General features: G+C 27.7%; 7 protein-coding genes across 7 annotated transcripts; 3 read left to right on the top strand and 4 right to left on the bottom strand.

The window, feature by feature from the left end:
* Positions 1-140: 140 nt before the first annotated feature.
* On the top strand, positions 141-4,395 carry cand_018510 (ABC transporter family protein; the record flags this gene model as incomplete). Its single annotated transcript, XM_067212084.1, has 2 exons — positions 141-4,022; positions 4,081-4,395. The coding sequence occupies 2 exons, from the start codon at positions 141-143 to the stop codon at positions 4,393-4,395; spliced, it is 4,197 nt and encodes a 1,398-aa protein (XP_067066381.1).
* A 101-nt stretch (positions 4,396-4,496) lies between these two features.
* cand_018500 (SAC3 GANP family protein) lies at positions 4,497-6,269 on the bottom strand (the record flags this gene model as incomplete). Its single annotated transcript, XM_067212083.1, has 1 exon — positions 4,497-6,269. The coding sequence occupies one exon, from the start codon at positions 6,267-6,269 to the stop codon at positions 4,497-4,499; it is 1,773 nt and encodes a 590-aa protein (XP_067066380.1).
* Positions 6,270-6,446: 177 nt separating this feature from the next.
* Positions 6,447-8,135, bottom strand: cand_018490 (oligosaccharide translocation protein RFT1; the record flags this gene model as incomplete). Its single annotated transcript, XM_067212082.1, has 1 exon — positions 6,447-8,135. The coding sequence occupies one exon, from the start codon at positions 8,133-8,135 to the stop codon at positions 6,447-6,449; it is 1,689 nt and encodes a 562-aa protein (XP_067066379.1).
* A 182-nt stretch (positions 8,136-8,317) lies between these two features.
* cand_018480 (uncharacterized protein) lies at positions 8,318-10,079 on the top strand (the record flags this gene model as incomplete). Its single annotated transcript, XM_067212081.1, has 3 exons — positions 8,318-8,459; positions 8,517-8,621; positions 8,677-10,079. The coding sequence occupies 3 exons, from the start codon at positions 8,318-8,320 to the stop codon at positions 10,077-10,079; spliced, it is 1,650 nt and encodes a 549-aa protein (XP_067066378.1).
* A 139-nt stretch (positions 10,080-10,218) lies between these two features.
* Positions 10,219-11,916, bottom strand: cand_018470 (uncharacterized protein; the record flags this gene model as incomplete). Its single annotated transcript, XM_067212080.1, has 1 exon — positions 10,219-11,916. One exon carries the CDS (start codon positions 11,914-11,916, stop codon positions 10,219-10,221), a length of 1,698 nt encoding a protein of 565 aa, XP_067066377.1.
* Positions 11,917-13,276: 1,360 nt separating this feature from the next.
* cand_018460 (RAS family protein SEC4) lies at positions 13,277-13,927 on the bottom strand (the record flags this gene model as incomplete). Its single annotated transcript, XM_067212079.1, has 1 exon — positions 13,277-13,927. The coding sequence occupies one exon, from the start codon at positions 13,925-13,927 to the stop codon at positions 13,277-13,279; it is 651 nt and encodes a 216-aa protein (XP_067066376.1).
* A 593-nt stretch (positions 13,928-14,520) lies between these two features.
* cand_018450 (KOW motif family protein) lies at positions 14,521-17,480 on the top strand (the record flags this gene model as incomplete). Its single annotated transcript, XM_067212078.1, has 2 exons — positions 14,521-14,553; positions 14,694-17,480. 2 exons carry the CDS (start codon positions 14,521-14,523, stop codon positions 17,478-17,480), a joined length of 2,820 nt encoding a protein of 939 aa, XP_067066375.1.
* Between the last annotated feature and the right edge of the window lie 213 nt (positions 17,481-17,693).

Genomic DNA, 17,693 nt, shown 5'->3' with positions numbered 1-17,693 from the left:
TGTTGTATTAGTCTACATTGAAATTAATCTTTAGTTATCTAAATTTTTATCAGTATGTTGAATATATCTAACGCGCCTTCACGTCCCTTTCACTTGACCATGTTTTGTATTAAGAATTAAAGAAATGAGAAGTGGGAAAGATGGAAATTAGTAATAATAAGAGTGAAAATAGAGTTCATACTAATATATCAGAAGATATATCTGGGAATGATAGTGGGAATCAGAATTTAGAAGATGGTTTAAATAAGAAGCTGAATTTGAATGTAAAGTATTGTTCAAGTAGAGAGATCCCATTATTCATATTAGGTGTAATATTTAGTGCTCTTAGTGGTCTATCACCACCAGTATTTCTTTTATTTTTTAGTTTAGCTCTACAGACAATGCCAGGCCCAGATTCTGATATTAGCGAACAAAATCAGTTTATGATCTACATTTATTGTTTAGTAGGTGTCACTTTTAATGCAGCTGTATCAACTTGGGTTTCAATATCATTATTTGAGGGTTTGGCTGAATATTATGTTAGAAATGTGAAAAAAGCATGTTTTAAAGCTTTAAGCTCAATGGATGAAAATTGGTTTTGTAAAAATGACTCTGGTAAAATTTCATCAAAAATTATTGCTAATTGTGTACTTATAAGAGAAGGATATGGTTTAAAATTGTCACTCTTATGTTCTAATATTTCTCAATTTATTTTTGGCTTTGTTGTCGGTTATTATAGAGGATGGAAGATGGCGCTAGTTATGTCAGCATCACTTCCTTTTGTTGCTGTAGTAGGATTTGTAATTATAAAGATCCACAAAATTTGGGGTAAGACTACTCAAGAGGTTTACTCACAATCTGGAGCTATTGCTTTCGAAGCTTTAAAGGAAATTAAAACAGTACAATCTTTGAGAATTGAAAATATTACTTTTGAGAAATATTATGAATTAATTAAAAAAGTAGAGTCTGTAGGGACTCGGGCATCATCATTTATTGCATTAGGTATGGGTATTGTATCTTTTGTTGTTTTTGGTTCATATTCCCTGGGTTTTTGGTATGGAGGAGAGATTATTGCTAATTCCATGGAATCAGGATGTAAAGGAGTGGATAATTTGAAATGTTTCACTGTAGCTAATGTAATTAGTATATTTTTCTCTATAACTAATGCTTCTATTGCACTTGGCCAATCAGCACCATCAATAGGAAGTCTAGTAAAAGGTATAACAGCATTGAAGGAATTGGAGGTATTATTTGAATCATCTATTATAAATTCTGAAAATGAAGAAATTGAGATAAATCATAAAAAATTAAGAGGTGAGATTGAATTTCGTAATGTTGATTTTTATTATCCAAATGGTGAATATATTTTGAAGAATTTTAATTTAAAAATAGAGGCAGGGGAGACTATAGCTTTTGTAGGTACTAGTGGTTGTGGTAAATCTAGTATTATTAAACTCATTACTAGATTATTTGATATAAATAGTGGTTCAATACTAATTGATAATAAGGATATTCGGAGCTACAATCCTAGTTTTATACGTGATCAGATATCAGTAGTTCAACAACATACTCCTTTGTTTTTTGATTCAATAAGGCAAAATATAGCATATGGAAATCCTTTTTCTACTGATTCTGATATTATTAGATCTACAGAAATTTCTTTATCATCAGAATTTATTAATAATTTACCAAATGGATTAGATACTATAGTTGGTAGTGGGGGGCATCAGTTAAGTGGTGGTCAAAAACAACGATTATGTATTGCTAGAGCTATTCTACGTAATTCCCCAATATTTATATTTGATGAAGCTACATCTGCACTAGATATTCATACAGAGATGAAATTACAAGATTCACTTGAAAGTTATCTGAAACTTAAACGAAGCACAGTAATTTTAATTGCTCATAGATTACAAACAGTAAGACATGCTGACAGAATTCTCATTCTAGAGAAAACTCAAGATCAAGGTGTAGTAATTATGGAACAAGGTTCACATAATTATTTGATGAACATACCTGATGGAATATATAGAAATTTAGTAGAATCAATTACTGTAGATGACAACATTATTCCATATAATTCTATACAATCGAGTTATACATATACATCATTGGCTAGTTCTATGCATGATAGAACTTTACTAAAATTAAAAACTCAATATTTAGATAAACAATTAGATGATTCAACTGCATTAGGAGAGATAAATGGAAATTTAGATGTAAGGCTTGACTATTGGACAAATCTTCTAGAGTATAAAGAAACCAGGGACTATTACAATATGACAAAAGAGATTATGGTTGAAAATATTAAAAATTTTAAAGTAAAAATACCAATTGTATCTAGACAAAAATTGTTTATTTTGATAAGTCCAGATTTAAAATATCTCTTTTTTGGGTCAGTTGCAGCTGCAGCTCAAGGCTCAACATTTCCAATAATGGCATTTTTGATTGGTAAATATGTTTCAGCAACAGAATTACATTCTGCGGTTGCTGTTCGTTCTAAGACATCAATTTACAGTCTATATTTATTAATTTTGGCAATTTCTATATTAATTACCACTTTTTTGCAGAATAATTTTTTGCAGATTGCTGGAGAGAGGCTTATTAAAAGATTAAGAGCTGAATGTTTCTATTCTATGTTATTTCAAGATATATCCTTTCATCAAAACTTTGTAAATAGTCCAGTCAAACTATGTAGTATTCTTGCAGAAAATGTTATTTTTGCTAAAGGATTAGTTGGTGAGAACTTGGGTCTCTGTATTCAAAATCTTGCAACAATAATTTTTGGATTTGTTATAGCATTCACTGGTTCAATAGAATTAACACTTGTAATGGCAGGATTTCTTTTAATACTTATACCAACTGGTTATTATCAAGTTAAAATGATGCGTAGAACTACAAATAGATATACTGGTAAAGGTGAAGATATTCCTGTATATAAAAAATACCAACATTCAATATTATATCTTCAGGAAATTCTGCAGATGCATACAACAATAATTCTCTATAATCTACAAGCAGTATTTATGCGAAATTATAGAAGAAGTGTTCGTTATGAGTATTTAAAAGGTTTAATAGATGTTTCTCTAGTTGGTTTTTTCTGGGGCTTGGGTCAGGCAACCCAGAATGCAGCTCAGACATTTGCACTATGGTATGGTGCTCAAATGCTTATGCAGCAGAAATTAGGAAAGGGGGAGATTATTCAAACTATTCTGGCTTTAATACTTGCAGCAGCATCAGTATGTAGATCTCAAATATATGGGACTGACAAGAAGAGAGCAAAAATAGCAGCATGTGAGATCTTCGATATAATAGATAGAATACCCAAAATTAAGCACAGAAGTTTTATTCGATTAGAGGATAGATTAAGTAAATTTTATAAAGTTAATAAATTAGTGGGACATAATAAATATAGATCTTTTATATATAATACAAGAATTAATATGATTTTGTTTTATAATCTTTTACTGGGGAAATTTGAAAGTATTTCACCTAAAAAAATTAGGCAAATTCAAGATGAAATCAATATAAATATGAATATCCCAATATCTAATTATTGTATAGAATTTTCAAATGTAAACTTTGGTTACTCACATAAAAAATTTAGTTTAATCCTTTCATCTTTATCATTTAAGATACTCTCTGGAGAAGTTGTAGGTTTTGTTGGTTCTAGTGGTTGTGGAAAAACCACTATTTTAGAATTAATTGAGAGGTTTTATGATCTATATGATAAGGAATTTGGCTCTGTAGAAGACTTGAAACCATATAAAGAACCTGAAAATACATATTTAGATACTAATCTTATCAGAGAAAAATATGGAGTAATCTACTTGGGTGGTCAAAATATACAGGATTTTGATATAGGATATTTAAGATCTTTTATAGCATATATTCCTCAAGATGTAGCACTATTTACAGGTACAATAGAAGAAAATATTAGGCTTGGGAATCTTGATGCAAACTTTGACGAAGTCCTAGATGCTGCAGAAAAAGCTCATGTTGTGGAATTTGTTGATAAACTCCCTGATGGGTTTTTAACTATAGTAAGTTTATTAATATACTTATCTACTGAATAAATGTATTTTACTTTTCGAATTATAGGTAGGTAATGGGGGTTTAGAACTTTCAGGTGGACAAAAACAAAGGATTGGAATAGCAAGGGCACTTTTACAAAAAGCCCCAATATTACTATTGGATGAAATTACATCAGCACTTGATTTGCAAAGCGAAATGTATATTCAAAAGTCACTAGATGAAATAATTAAGGAGGGTAAACAAACAATAATTTTTGTTGCCCACAAGTTATCTACTTTAAGAAGTTGCAATCGTCTATTTGTTCTTGGAGATGGAGATACAGAGGGTAGTACTTTAATTGAATCAGGGAGTCATAAAGAGGTAAGTATAAGAAACAATTAGATGTAAATATACCTATAACCTATAATTATTTTTTTAGTTAATGGAAAAAAGTGGGTATTATAAATATCTTTATGAGAGTTACATTCACTTTGCTAAATAGATTACCCGAGAGCTTGTATCTTTCTACTAAGCAATAATGGGGAGGTTGAGAAGATGGAACCACTGGATTTACAGTCTAAGATTGCACCTATTTCATTTGTATCTAGTTTAGTAAAAACTGCATTGTGTTCTTTTAAAAAATCATAACAACTTTCTTTAGAATCAAAGCAAAAGATTTTTTGTAATGTCAAAATATTAATAAAACGAGATGATTTTGTTATTGTCGTTAGTGCTATTAATATTTGTCTACTTCTAAATATATTTAATAAATGCTTAGACTTCCAAGGAGCACTTTTTGATAATAAAAAGTACCTATAGTAATTTCCATCCAATAGTGTAGAGCATATATCCAATGCAAAACGTACTCCTTTAAATTGTTTGTAGTTCTCTACTTCAGACATAATACGAATTAAGTCTGTTTTCATATTTTGAAGAGTAATATACAAGATGTAATAGCATGAAAATTCATCTCTATTAGAATCTTCAAATTTAATACTCAAAGAGGTGTAGAGTTCCCTGAGACGTGCTTGACATTGATTAAATTGGCCCAAATCTTCATTTTCTAATGCTAATCTTGCATTTGTCTCGTATACTTCTATAGTAAATGCATTTTTAATTCCTTGTACTGTTAAATCCTGCCTAATAGATCGGAATTGTTCTTCCAAATATTTCCAATCATACTTTTTTGTATTAATTGTATTTATATTTTTGTCTTGTTTATGAAATTGCATGATTGTAGATAAGTCTCCAGTTCTATTACATTTATAATTCATATAGTTATTCATAATATATTTTAAAGATTTACGTAGTATATGTTCTGGTCTAACTAAATTAGGATCAGGTGAAGCTGTTAATCGAAGATAAGGTTTTTCAAGTGACATATAAGTACCAACAATCTTCTCAGTACATCTACCTAATGCTAGTATTTGTTCCCAAGAAAGTCTTCTTATTCCCTGCGCATCAATAATCATACGATCATTCTCAAACTTAGTTCCACAATTTTTATGTTCCGGATTATGAAATTTGTTTCTAACTTTACTCTTTTTAATTACAGGTATAACAGGATAAATATCTGAATTTTGTGCATTTGTTTGACTTGTATCTCTCTTCTTAGATTCTAAAGGGTTATTCTTCATTTCTGACTCTTCAGGTGTAAACTCTTGAATAGTCTTTTTTTTGGGAATTGGTTGCACCTTCCAATCGACATATTTGACAGTCCCATTTAACAATGCTTTAGTATATTGTTTAGATATATGTTGTGCATATAAAGATATCTTTTTATTCCATTCTATATCTTTTATTGATTTACCATTTGAACAATATGCAGAGTATAAGCGTTGTATCCAGTTTTGTAAGTCATTATCTTCTGTAACTTTGTTAGCAATTTTGGTATTAAAATGGTTGTTATTATCTAAAGCCAGATGTTTATCTTCACTTCCTATTATATGAGTGCTAAGTTGGGTCTTCACTACATTCATTATATAACCTGAGCGTTCAAGTTCAGCAACACAACTATTTGCATACAAAGAGGCAGTTTCATCATTAACTCCACTAGACTTGTAAGATTTAAAATAATAGTCAAAATAATGAGCTTTATGCCAATCTTCTAAAGATTTTTGAGTCTTACTTACACTTTCTATATTATTAATGCTTACATTATGAGATTCAGTTCCTGATGTATTAGCAGAACTTGAAATCCATCCTCTTGCACTATTTGAGTTAACACGATATCCTCCAGTAAGTAGTGATTTTGCAGATGCATCTGATTGTCGCATCTGCAATAATAAACTAAGTTCTTTTATGGATCACAATAAAAACTAAAATAAAAGCTGTCACGCTCTTAAAAGCTATTTTCCAATTAATATTGTAGGTATTATCGCGCTTTATCCGTTGTCTTATAAATACTGTACCACTTTGTTATACCTGAATATTGTTGCATATATTTTACATTCTTAATTAAAATTCCTCATAATCTTTAAAATAGGGTTGAGTGTGGTAGCAAGTATAATAAATCCAGTAGTTACCCCCATATATAATGTGTACAAAGTCTTGTTTAATTCAGAGTCATATATTTTATTACTTATAAAACTTTTTGAATATCCAAATATTAAACCTGCAAATATTGTTATAATAAAAGTTCTCATAACACGTTTTTGTATAAGTAACTGAGCATATACTCTAATACATTTATATATTTTATTTTTATTTGACCACTTAATATTGGAATATTTTGTACACAACCCCTCTAGCTGTAAATATAAAAATAGAAACTCAAAACATATCTTACAAATTAACATTATACCATTAGAATATGCAAATAATACAGTTCCTCTTGAATGTAATATAATTATTAGACCCAAATGTATTATAAATGATGCAACAGATAATTTCTGAAAACGTACTAACCATTGTGAGTTAGCCTGTGAATAGAAATATGTCTCCATTATGCCATTTAATGATAGTAAAAATATATTATATATCTGTAATTTGAAAAGTTCCACTATTTCTTGATTTGTCCAATATTCCCCATATAAAAGAAACAATATCTCATAAGCTAGTGGACACCCTAAAGAAATAGCAGCAATTCCTAGAAATAGTTCAATAAATAAAAATTGTCGAAATGGTAGAAAGGAATTATATGTTTCCCAATACTTTTCTTTTATAGTATTCTCTGTTTTATCATCTTCTTTATTTATTACTTTTATAGTATAAAATTGTGTCAAAGCCATATCTTCTATTGGAGTAAAAAATACTCTTACAACAGTATTAGCAAGATTAAATATAACAGAATAAGTACTCCAATCTTGATTATTAAAAAAATATAAAAGAAGAAGTTTATCAATTTCTTCAATAACAACACTTTGTAATGCCATTATAAATAGTCGTCTAAGGTAGCCTTTATGATATGGTAAAATAAATAAAAGTGATTGCTCATATTTTATTCTCCGAGGTAATAAAGTATTGAGTGAAATATAATTAATAAATAAATATCTATGAAATATATATGTCAAAGTTAGAAATACTATTGAGTAGCTAAGTTGACTGAAAGAGTATGATAAAATTATTGTTGAATTTGACCAAGACAATGTACTGTATACAAGAAATAAGCTCCTTGATATATTTGATAGTGTCTCAATAATCGCCTTTATAAAAAAATGTCCATCACTAATAATAAAGTAGAGTAGAGGTTCAGCTAATATTTCAAATATCGAAGAAATACATACGACTAATACTGCCAAATTATATTCTTCTAATAAGTTTCTTTTAGTTATAATATTAGAAGGTGGTTTAGAGATCCATATAAAGTATAAGATAAATGTAATAAAGAACGAAAATACTACAGATAACCAGCAGCAGTTCACACCACTTATAAACCATAGCTCGTTATTTTGATCTTTGAAATCTTTTTTCAACATATCTACATCATCAGGCCGTTTTAAAGCAGTCCGTCGAAAACATAGTCTATTCATAGATAAAGACAAAATAGTAATAAGTCCTAAGCTCATTTGACCTATCCCAAGTAATTCTGGTCCTGAATTGCGTGTAATATATATATTGAGTATAAATGTAAGTGACTTGGAAATTATATTACCAGCTATAGATGCAAATGCACCATACAATCCAAATATTTGTTTATTCATGATGTCACGATCATGTACTTGATTCTATTCTATGACATTATACCTTTTTAAGTTATCAAATTTAAGGACCCACTTTTACAACTTCCTATTTTCTAAAATTTATCAGCGGGTAAAGTAACAGAACTTTGGTACCACTTGGTTTGAAGTATTTTATGGACTAATATTTATTTATATGTCCAATTATGTCACGCTTTATACTTGAAAGATGCCGTGAACTCCATGAAGAAATGGAGTGTTTGGAGAAGTCTATTGCTCTATTGTTTTCAAAGCTAAAACAGGGTTCAAAGGGTTCTCTTCTAATTGAAATAGTTATTAAATTTTTAGGTAAGTATTATAATATTATAATCTAATATAATGTTATTAAAGTATTTTTCATTATAGCCCAGAAGATGCAAAAAAATGCATCAGATATCCTTTCAATATACTCTGATTCATCAGGAAAAAGAAGATCTGAAATATCTTTTTTAGGTGGTATATCTAACAACGGTAAGTAATAATTCATCATAATTTATGTATTTAATAATTACTGTAGTTATTCTAGATAAAAGTAATGGAAATTCTACTAGTACTAGTAAAGATGATGTATGGCAAAATTATTATGAAAGGATTCGGTCAATAAAGGCCTCAGATAAAGATTTAAATAGCTTAATAGAACCCAAATTAACAAAGAAAAATATATGTCAGAAAATTATAGAGAATATGATTAATGATGTATTTACATCTGATATATTAAATTTGATGTTTACACCAGAAGAAGATTATGGTAATAGACTTGATATGCACCACTTATATATTCAATTTATTAATATTAAGAAGATTCATTATTATAAAATAAATAATACTAAGTCATATAATTTAAATAATGATGATACAGAAATATTACCTTTAAGTTCGACAAAAAAGGCAATAAATAAGACTTTTGAATCAATTGATTATGTAACATATCTTGGTTCATTTGAAAAGTTTTCAAGTGTATCACGATTCTGTAAGTATCGTAATAATGAATATGAATATTATATTAGTAAACTTTTGGAATATCTTGAACAATTTTTCATTAAAACACATCCATTAATAGATTCTATAAAAGTTAGAAGTAGATTTGAAAGTGAATTTGAATCTAAATGGTTAGATAATTCAATACCAGAATGGTGTACCCCCTCTCATAAGATGAAACTTTATTCTATATTTACTGATAGCTTGTTTTCTTCAGAAGGCATCTATTCAAGTCATATTCAAGGTAAAAAGTACAAACGTGAGAAGATGAAGTATTTGTCAAGTTCTATTGAAGAGCAGAATATGCGTATTCAAAATAGTATAGCTTATGATAAATCAATGGCAAAAACAGAGTTCTTAATTGGTAAATATTGTATTTTATTAAATGTAGAACGCAATAATACAATAGATTATCTCCATAATACTCAAAGTCGAACAGTAAGGGAATTTACGGAGAAATTAGATCATTTTAATGTTATTGAATTTATAAATAATATATTGTCAACTGAAAATATCCAAGATGAAGAAGATAAAGTATTAGATTCTGATGAAGATATAGATGAACTTGAAGAAAATATTCATAATCCGCTTGGATTACCTGTTGGATTAGATGGAAAACCAGTACCATATTGGCTATTTAAATTACACGGTTTAGGAATTGAATTTAAATGTGAGATTTGTGGTAATTATAGTTACTGGGGGCGTCGTGCATTTGAACGTCATTTTCAGGAATTTAGACACTCAAATGGTCTGCGTACATTAGGTATTCCAAATACTTCACATTTTAAAGAAATAACGAAAATAAAAGATGCACAAAAATTATATGAGAAACTTAGTAGAAATGCAGAGGCTAATACTTTTAATGAGCAGGAGATTGAAATGGAAGATACTAAAGGTAACATACTATCTTTGAAGTCTTATCAAGATTTACGTCACCAGGGCTTAATCTAAGTTAAATTATTTAATTATATAAATAATATCACTATTCTCCTTTTTTTCTGAAGATAGAGTTAAATTCTGAAATATTTTATATTACCAATACTTTGAAGCTATAATATATCTTAATAACTAATTTTATACCTTTTTAGTTTTATGTACTAATATTACCTTCGCTTATTGACCAACTATTACCTGTCTTTTCATCTATTGATCCAATAATTTGTGGTGGAATTATAGCTGAGTTTGAATTTGTATTATTATTATTATTATTAACTGATCTTGGAGAAGGAGTAGGTGATGTACGATGTGATAAATCTGGTGAATAAGGATGAGATCTTTTGATCGTTGAATCTCTATATTGTCCAGATATCCAATTTGGAGATAAATAACTAGTTATTTGTCCAACTTCTTGGTTTAATTCTACTTGACCATTTCTTGGAATTCTACCAGGTAATATTGATACAAATGCATCTGGAAAATAATAAACTACTAATTGATATTTATCGGCAGTATATGCTTCCCAATATTCCCATAATGATTTCGGGATTCTAACCCTTAAATCAGCACGACCAGGTGGTTTATGAGGAACAAAACATTTAAGATATGCAAAACCTTGAGAATAAATATTTCTCATATCAGGATCAGATTCAGCTGGTTCTCCTAATTCTCTTAAAGTAAATCTTCTAGCTTGTGTTAAAACCCCATCTCCCCAATCAACCAGTAATTCACAATCTAATGCCCATAAATCACGTACTAGTCTTGCACCTGGATTATTAAATGATAATTTTATATAACACACATTTACAGGAAGAGGTCTGTGATTAATCGATGGGAAAATATTTGGAGTTACTGATGATATTACTAAATATGGTTCTTCTTCAACAGATAAATTTGCAATATTAGTAGATTCTTTTGTCTCTATCATTACATTCTCAACTACAGGAGAATCAAATTTTAATTCACTGTTTTGACTATTCTTTGAACAAGATAATTCACCTGTTAATTCACTACCTTTATAACGCATCAATTCATCATAAACTGCTTGTGTAGCAGATCTAAACAAATTAATACATCCATTTTGAATTATATATTCTACATTCGATGTTGGTCGAATACCCTGAATATATCCTGATTGAGAATGTGATTCAATAACCCCTGAAGAATCTTGTATCTTTGGATTTCTATTCAAATTATAAGGATTATCACAAATTATATCTTTATTATTACCATAAGATGTTATTGAAAGATTTATCCCTTGATTTATGTTATCATTAGTTGTTGAAGAATGTGAACCATATGAACTTATTTCAGAATTTGGATAATATAATAAATGATTTGCAGCAGAATTACTTTGTAGAGATGTACTATGAGATCCATCAAATTCAGGTATACCTATATGACGCATTACTTGACGCCAACATGTTGGAGATCGTTGATAGTGTTCTGTTGCAAATTTTTGCTTCAAAATATGTTTACCGCATACACGACATAAAGTACGCTCTGTTTTATTCCATTGAAAGTCAATCCTAGAGTCACCAACAAATTGATCACCTCGCGTGACCTTTCTTTCTCTAACATTTTCACATTTTGGAAATTCCCAAATCCTACCAAATAAACCATCAACTAATGCGGTGTTCTCAACACCAGTTAATCTTTGACTAATAGGGTGAATTATAGATCTTCTAGCAGGTGATAATGATTCTAAAGGTACTACTGCCCAGTCAGTTCCGGAAAATAGTATAGGACCTTTTGAAGTAGCTTCAGCTAACAAGGTACCACCCCAATGTGACTGACTATTAGGGTATCCTTCACATTTACCCTCAGAAATGTTATTATCAACTGATCGCATCCAAATATACACAGAGAACTATCAATCTATCTTTCTAAGTATCCTTGTAATTGCTACTTTCTTGCAGTAATAATACTGCACCTTAGTATTTCTGATTAATAACAATCAAACTAATTAATAGACTCTTATGGATTAAACAACTATTAATATTACGTATTAATCACCATTCAATATATAGTAACTAAAGTTTAACTATTAACTTCCGATCCACATATATCTTAATATTTATATTTTTCTTTAAAAAAATAAAAATAAAAATAAAAAAGAATCATGCACCACTGGAATTGAGACATGACGGATTACGTCTAAGCCGCTGCATGTTTGAATAAGGCTAGAAATTAGACAAGTTATTAAAAATTGTATATTAGGAACTTATCTAGTTATTTTGTCATATATATTAATTTTATATATTGGGTATATTATACTGAAGTTCTAATAATATTTATTATATTACTATATAAATTATTTGTAAATAACTGGAAAGAATAATTATTAGATATATATTTAGAATTTTTAGATTTCTGTCAATTTCTACTAAATTACAAGTTTAGATAAAACTATTGTAATATATAATTTTATTATTAAATATTTAAGATAAACCAAATTTAAAAAACTATCTATTTATGTAAATATAAAGATTTGATTTAATGAAAATAATAATTTAATAATATATAAGGATTAGATTTGCTTTATATAATTGTCCAATAATATTACAAGAAAAAAAAATATCTATACAGATATATTACCAAATATAATAAGGTTTTAATTAAATCACTATATATATAATATTTGAAGTTACTAATGGACCAATAACAAACATTAAATATTCAAATTAGTCAATAATTGATAAATTATATAAAATATTAATAATAAAATCTGAATAGCTTAAATTAAAAAAATCTTGTAATAAATAAATAAAATAAATAAGAGTCATAATCAGTCAATTTAATAATCATAATTTACTTAAATATTAAAAAAATAAAAAATATTCCAAGATAAATTATATGTGTTAGAATCTATATTACATTGACCAAATATTAATAAAGTATTTTGTAAAATTAGAAATATCTACTTTTATAATATAACTACATTTAATATATAAAATTATATAATAATTAATAGAATTCAAAGTACATAATAAAATATTAAAATAAGTAAATAAGTAATAAAGTTAAATACTCAATAATGAGTGATTCTAAACCCATATTAATATTAATTTTTTTTTAAACAGAAGTCTTTAAGAAGTATTAATTATTTAAATATAGCACTAAATCAATATTCAATATAATTATCAAATTATATAGAGATTCCAATTTCTTTTTGAAAGGATATAAATAAAAAAGAAAAAAATCACTAATATTTAATTGTTACAACAACGTAATGATTTTTGACGAATTATATCAGTTGTATTATTTTGATATTGAGAAATATCCAAATTATTATTTTCAACTGATATATTTAATTCATTCATATCTGAAAAAAATTTTTGTTTAATTTCTTCTGCAATACATGAAAAAGCTTCAGTTACACTACTATCTAATTTTGCAGATGTTTCAAAAAATGGAATTTTATATTCTTGAGCTAACTCTTTACCACGCTGTTCACTAACTTGTCTTTGAGAATTTAAATCACATTTATTTCCAACAAGTATTTTTTGAACATTTATATTAGCATATTCTTCTAAATTTTTCATCCAATAACTTAAATTATTGAATGTTTCAATATTAGTAATGTCATAAACAAGAATAACACCCATTGCACTACGGAAATAAGCTGGAGTTATTGTACGGAAACGTTCTTGACCTGCAGTATCCCATACCTGAAGTTTCAATTTTTTACCATTTAATTCAATAATTTTAGATTTAAAATCCACACCAATAGTTAAGACGAAGGAATTTTCAAATTTGTTCTCACAGAAACGTAGAAGTAAACTAGATTTACCAACAGCACTATCTCCTAATAATAATAACTTAATTAAATAATCATATTGTTCATAATTTGATTTATACATTTTCTTTTTTTTTTTTTCTTTAAGTAGCTATATTAAAAATGTTGAGATACCTTATACGGCGCTATCGTATTATTGTTTTTGACTTCATTATTAAATATTGGAGAGTTTTAACCGAGTATATAAAGTAATTTTATATTTTTCATTTATTGATATTAGCTTAAAACTTAAAGAATTAATAATTTATTGTTTAAATAACATTTAAGATTCTGGAAATAATTTTATTAATTAAAGATCTTATTACTTTATATTAAAGTAATGATATATTTTATTAATGATTAACTTTTAATAATATTAATAATAAATCAATTAAAGTTAAAGAATTAGATTAATATATTAAATATTACACATATTATTGGAATAAAAAATAATTATAAAATATATAATAGAATATGAGAATACTGAATGTGATTTTAATATATATTAAAATATATAATAAGGATATCTTTTTTCTAATATAATATTCTATAAGGAAATATTCTAAATATGACTATTAAATTTATTGTTACTAATTCCACGCTTAAATAAGTAAAAGCGTGTCACGCGCTGTAATAGTAATACCCCTAGCCTAAAATAAACTTGTTAAATACGCATAAATGGCAATGTTTGAGCCTGATGATAATGTTTCGGTAAGTTCTTCTTTTTTATAATGACATTTTAGATTAGATATATCTATCATATATTTGATAGATATGTAAATTAATAAATAATTAGATTTTAATGAAAATATTTTATATATTTTAATATTAATAATTTTCTTTTTTTTCAGATAAAGTTTTCAGATGAATCAAATATTAATAGTGATGATGATGTAATATCAAATTCTATATCTGAAGTATCTGATTCCAATGAAATAGCAAAAAAAAAACAAAGAATAACAATTGACAATTATAAAGAAAAAAAGTCAAGATCCAAATTAAAACATAAGAAAAAAACAGGCTCTAAATATATTACTGGGGTAAATGCATTTTTAGATGTTGAAGCATTAGTTGGAGAAGATGAAGATGAAGAAGAATATGATTATGATGATGATATTTATCATGATGAATCAGAACTTGCATTAAGTACAGCAGAATTAGATTCACGCCGTCTTGCAGATCAGGATCTTGGTAATGGTAGATTAAGAAGACATTTAGGTGGTGCTGGTCATTTAGAACATACTATTGCACAACTAGAACGTCGATATGAACAAATGGAAACTGAGACTGCAGGTGATGTAATACATGATAATTATGAACAAGTAGAGGATATAATAAATATTGATGAACCAACAAATATATTACCTTCTATAAAAGATCCAAAATTATGGTTAGTTAAAGTTGATAAAGTAGGAACTGAAAGAGAAATATGTATTGCTTTAGTTCAAAAAGCAGCAGAAAGTTATATGAATAATAAAAAGTTACCTATTTTATCTGCATATGCAGCATCTAATTTTCGTGGGTGCCTTTATATAGAAGCAGAAGCTCCAAGTGATGTTCGTGATGCCCTTGAAGGACTTTCTGGAGTTCGTTTATCATCAATAAAATTAATTCCTGTAAAAGAAATGACTCAAGTATTTTCTGTAGATATGCAAGAAAAAGAATTACTTACACGTGATAGTTGGGTACGTATCCGTAGTGGATTATATGCTGGTGATTTAGCACAAATTTATGAAGTAGATGAGCATGAATCAAATGTAATTGTAAGATTGGTACCTAGATTAGATATTCCTGCATTAATAAGAAAATCACAGGGTATTATTGACAAAAATTTTGGTAATAAAAGGATTAGACCTCAAGCAAAATTATTTGATAGAGATAAAGTAGAAAATCTTGGAGGAATTGTAGAATTAACACATTTAAGAGGAACAGCAAAATTTGCAAATCAATTATTTGAATTAGATAAAGGATATTTATTAAAAAAGATGAGATCAAATCGTTTGATTACAGGTACACTTGTTAATCCAAGTATTGAAGAAATTCAAACTTTTTATGAAGGTATTGATATTTCTGATATTCCAATACATACTCAAGCAATTTTATCATCAAAAAAATCAGCAAATTTTTTTGTTGGAGATATGATTACAATTCTTCGTGGTGAACTTACAAATACTAAAGCTAGGATTACATCTATAAATAATTTAAATAAAGGGATTTTAGAAGTATTACCTATTGATAAATCACTTGGTATAACAAAACCTATTTTAATTCAACAAGATTTAGTCTCAAAATATTTTGAAATAGGTGATTCTGTATTAATTATTGAGGGTACACATGAATCTGAATCAGGATTAGTTACAGGACTTGAAATGAATAATACTATTGCAGTTATATACCCTTTAAGTGGAACAATACCAATTAGATGCCCCACTAATTTTCTTAAACGAGTTTCACAAAATATTGTTGCTTCAAGTAGTTTATCAACTATTGATGGTTTTTCATTAGATGATTTAGTACAATTATCAGATGGTACTATAGGTGTTATTACCTTTGTTGGACGTAATAGAAATTTAAAAGTACTTAATAGTAATGGTGAAATATCTACAGTTAAATCATCAGAAATTTCATCTAAACGACATACATCTTTAGTAACACGTGTAACAGATCACAATGGAACTATATTTGGAGCAAAATCAATGGTTTCAATATTAGATGGCCCTGATGAAGGGAAAAGTGGTCGTGTAGAACATATATGGAAATCTATATGCTTTGTTAAAATCCCCATTAAACTTGATGATGGAGGATATATAGTTTGTGATAGTAGATCTTTAGCTGTTATTAGATCAAATGATGACAATTTAAATAATTCAAATACTCATACAAAACCTAAAAAAGTACAATCATCTGGTCATGGTGGATTTGGAAGAATACGTGGAATGGGATTAATTTCAAATTCACGTAAGCAGGGACCTGATGATATGTTTGTTAATCAAAAAGTACGTATATTACGTGGTCGTCATAAAGCATTATTAGGATCAATTAGAGGATTTAAAGGTAATAATATTGAAATTTTACTTGATATTGGACCACATACTGTTGTACTTCGTAGAGAAGATGTTGTGATGATTGGTACTCCAATGAATAATGGTTCTAATATTGCTCCTTTTAGTGGTATTACTACATCTAAATCATTTGAAAATAAAGTAAGTACTCATAATTGGTCAGGAGAAAGTAATTTATTAGATATTAATAAAGAATCACTTCAAGAAGTTCCAATTTTTTGTAAACGTGGAGTTGAAGTTACAGTTATATCTCAAGGAGAATTCTTCAAATGTAAAGGAGTTGTTTCTGCAGTTCTTTTACCTCCTGAAGTTCCACAAATTACATGTCATGTTGTACTTATAGTTAATGGTCAAATTTCACCGGATGATATTATTGCTATTGCTCCTCAAAGTTTAATTCCAAATCCTCCTTCTATAGGTCAGATTGCGGTTGCAATAACAAATGATAGAGAAATGTTTGTAGGTAATGTAGACAAAATTGAGGGAAATACTGTTTATATGGTTTCTATAAATAATAAATCAATTAATAACTTTCCTATTCAATCTGTATTTCAATATCATATTCCACCTTCATAAATTATTAGCAATAGAAATTTTAAGATTCTCTTTTAGTTATTAAAGTTTATATTTATGATACTCATAATTATTAACTTTCTTTTAAATATCTTGTCTAGTACTATTTAAATAATCTATTACATGTTAATATTAAATTTTTTTTTACCTTTGGGATTATACTCCTGATTAACAGGTGCATGTAAAATCCAATAGTGGGGGGAAGGGTCTGAAATG

Source organism: Cryptosporidium andersoni (genome assembly GCF_001865355.1).
Source record: "Cryptosporidium andersoni isolate 30847 chromosome Unknown contig_25, whole genome shotgun sequence".
Lineage (NCBI taxonomy): Eukaryota > Apicomplexa > Conoidasida > Eucoccidiorida > Cryptosporidiidae > Cryptosporidium > Cryptosporidium andersoni.
Note: the sequence above shows the minus strand (reverse complement) of the source record. Positions and strands in the feature narration are given on the sequence as shown.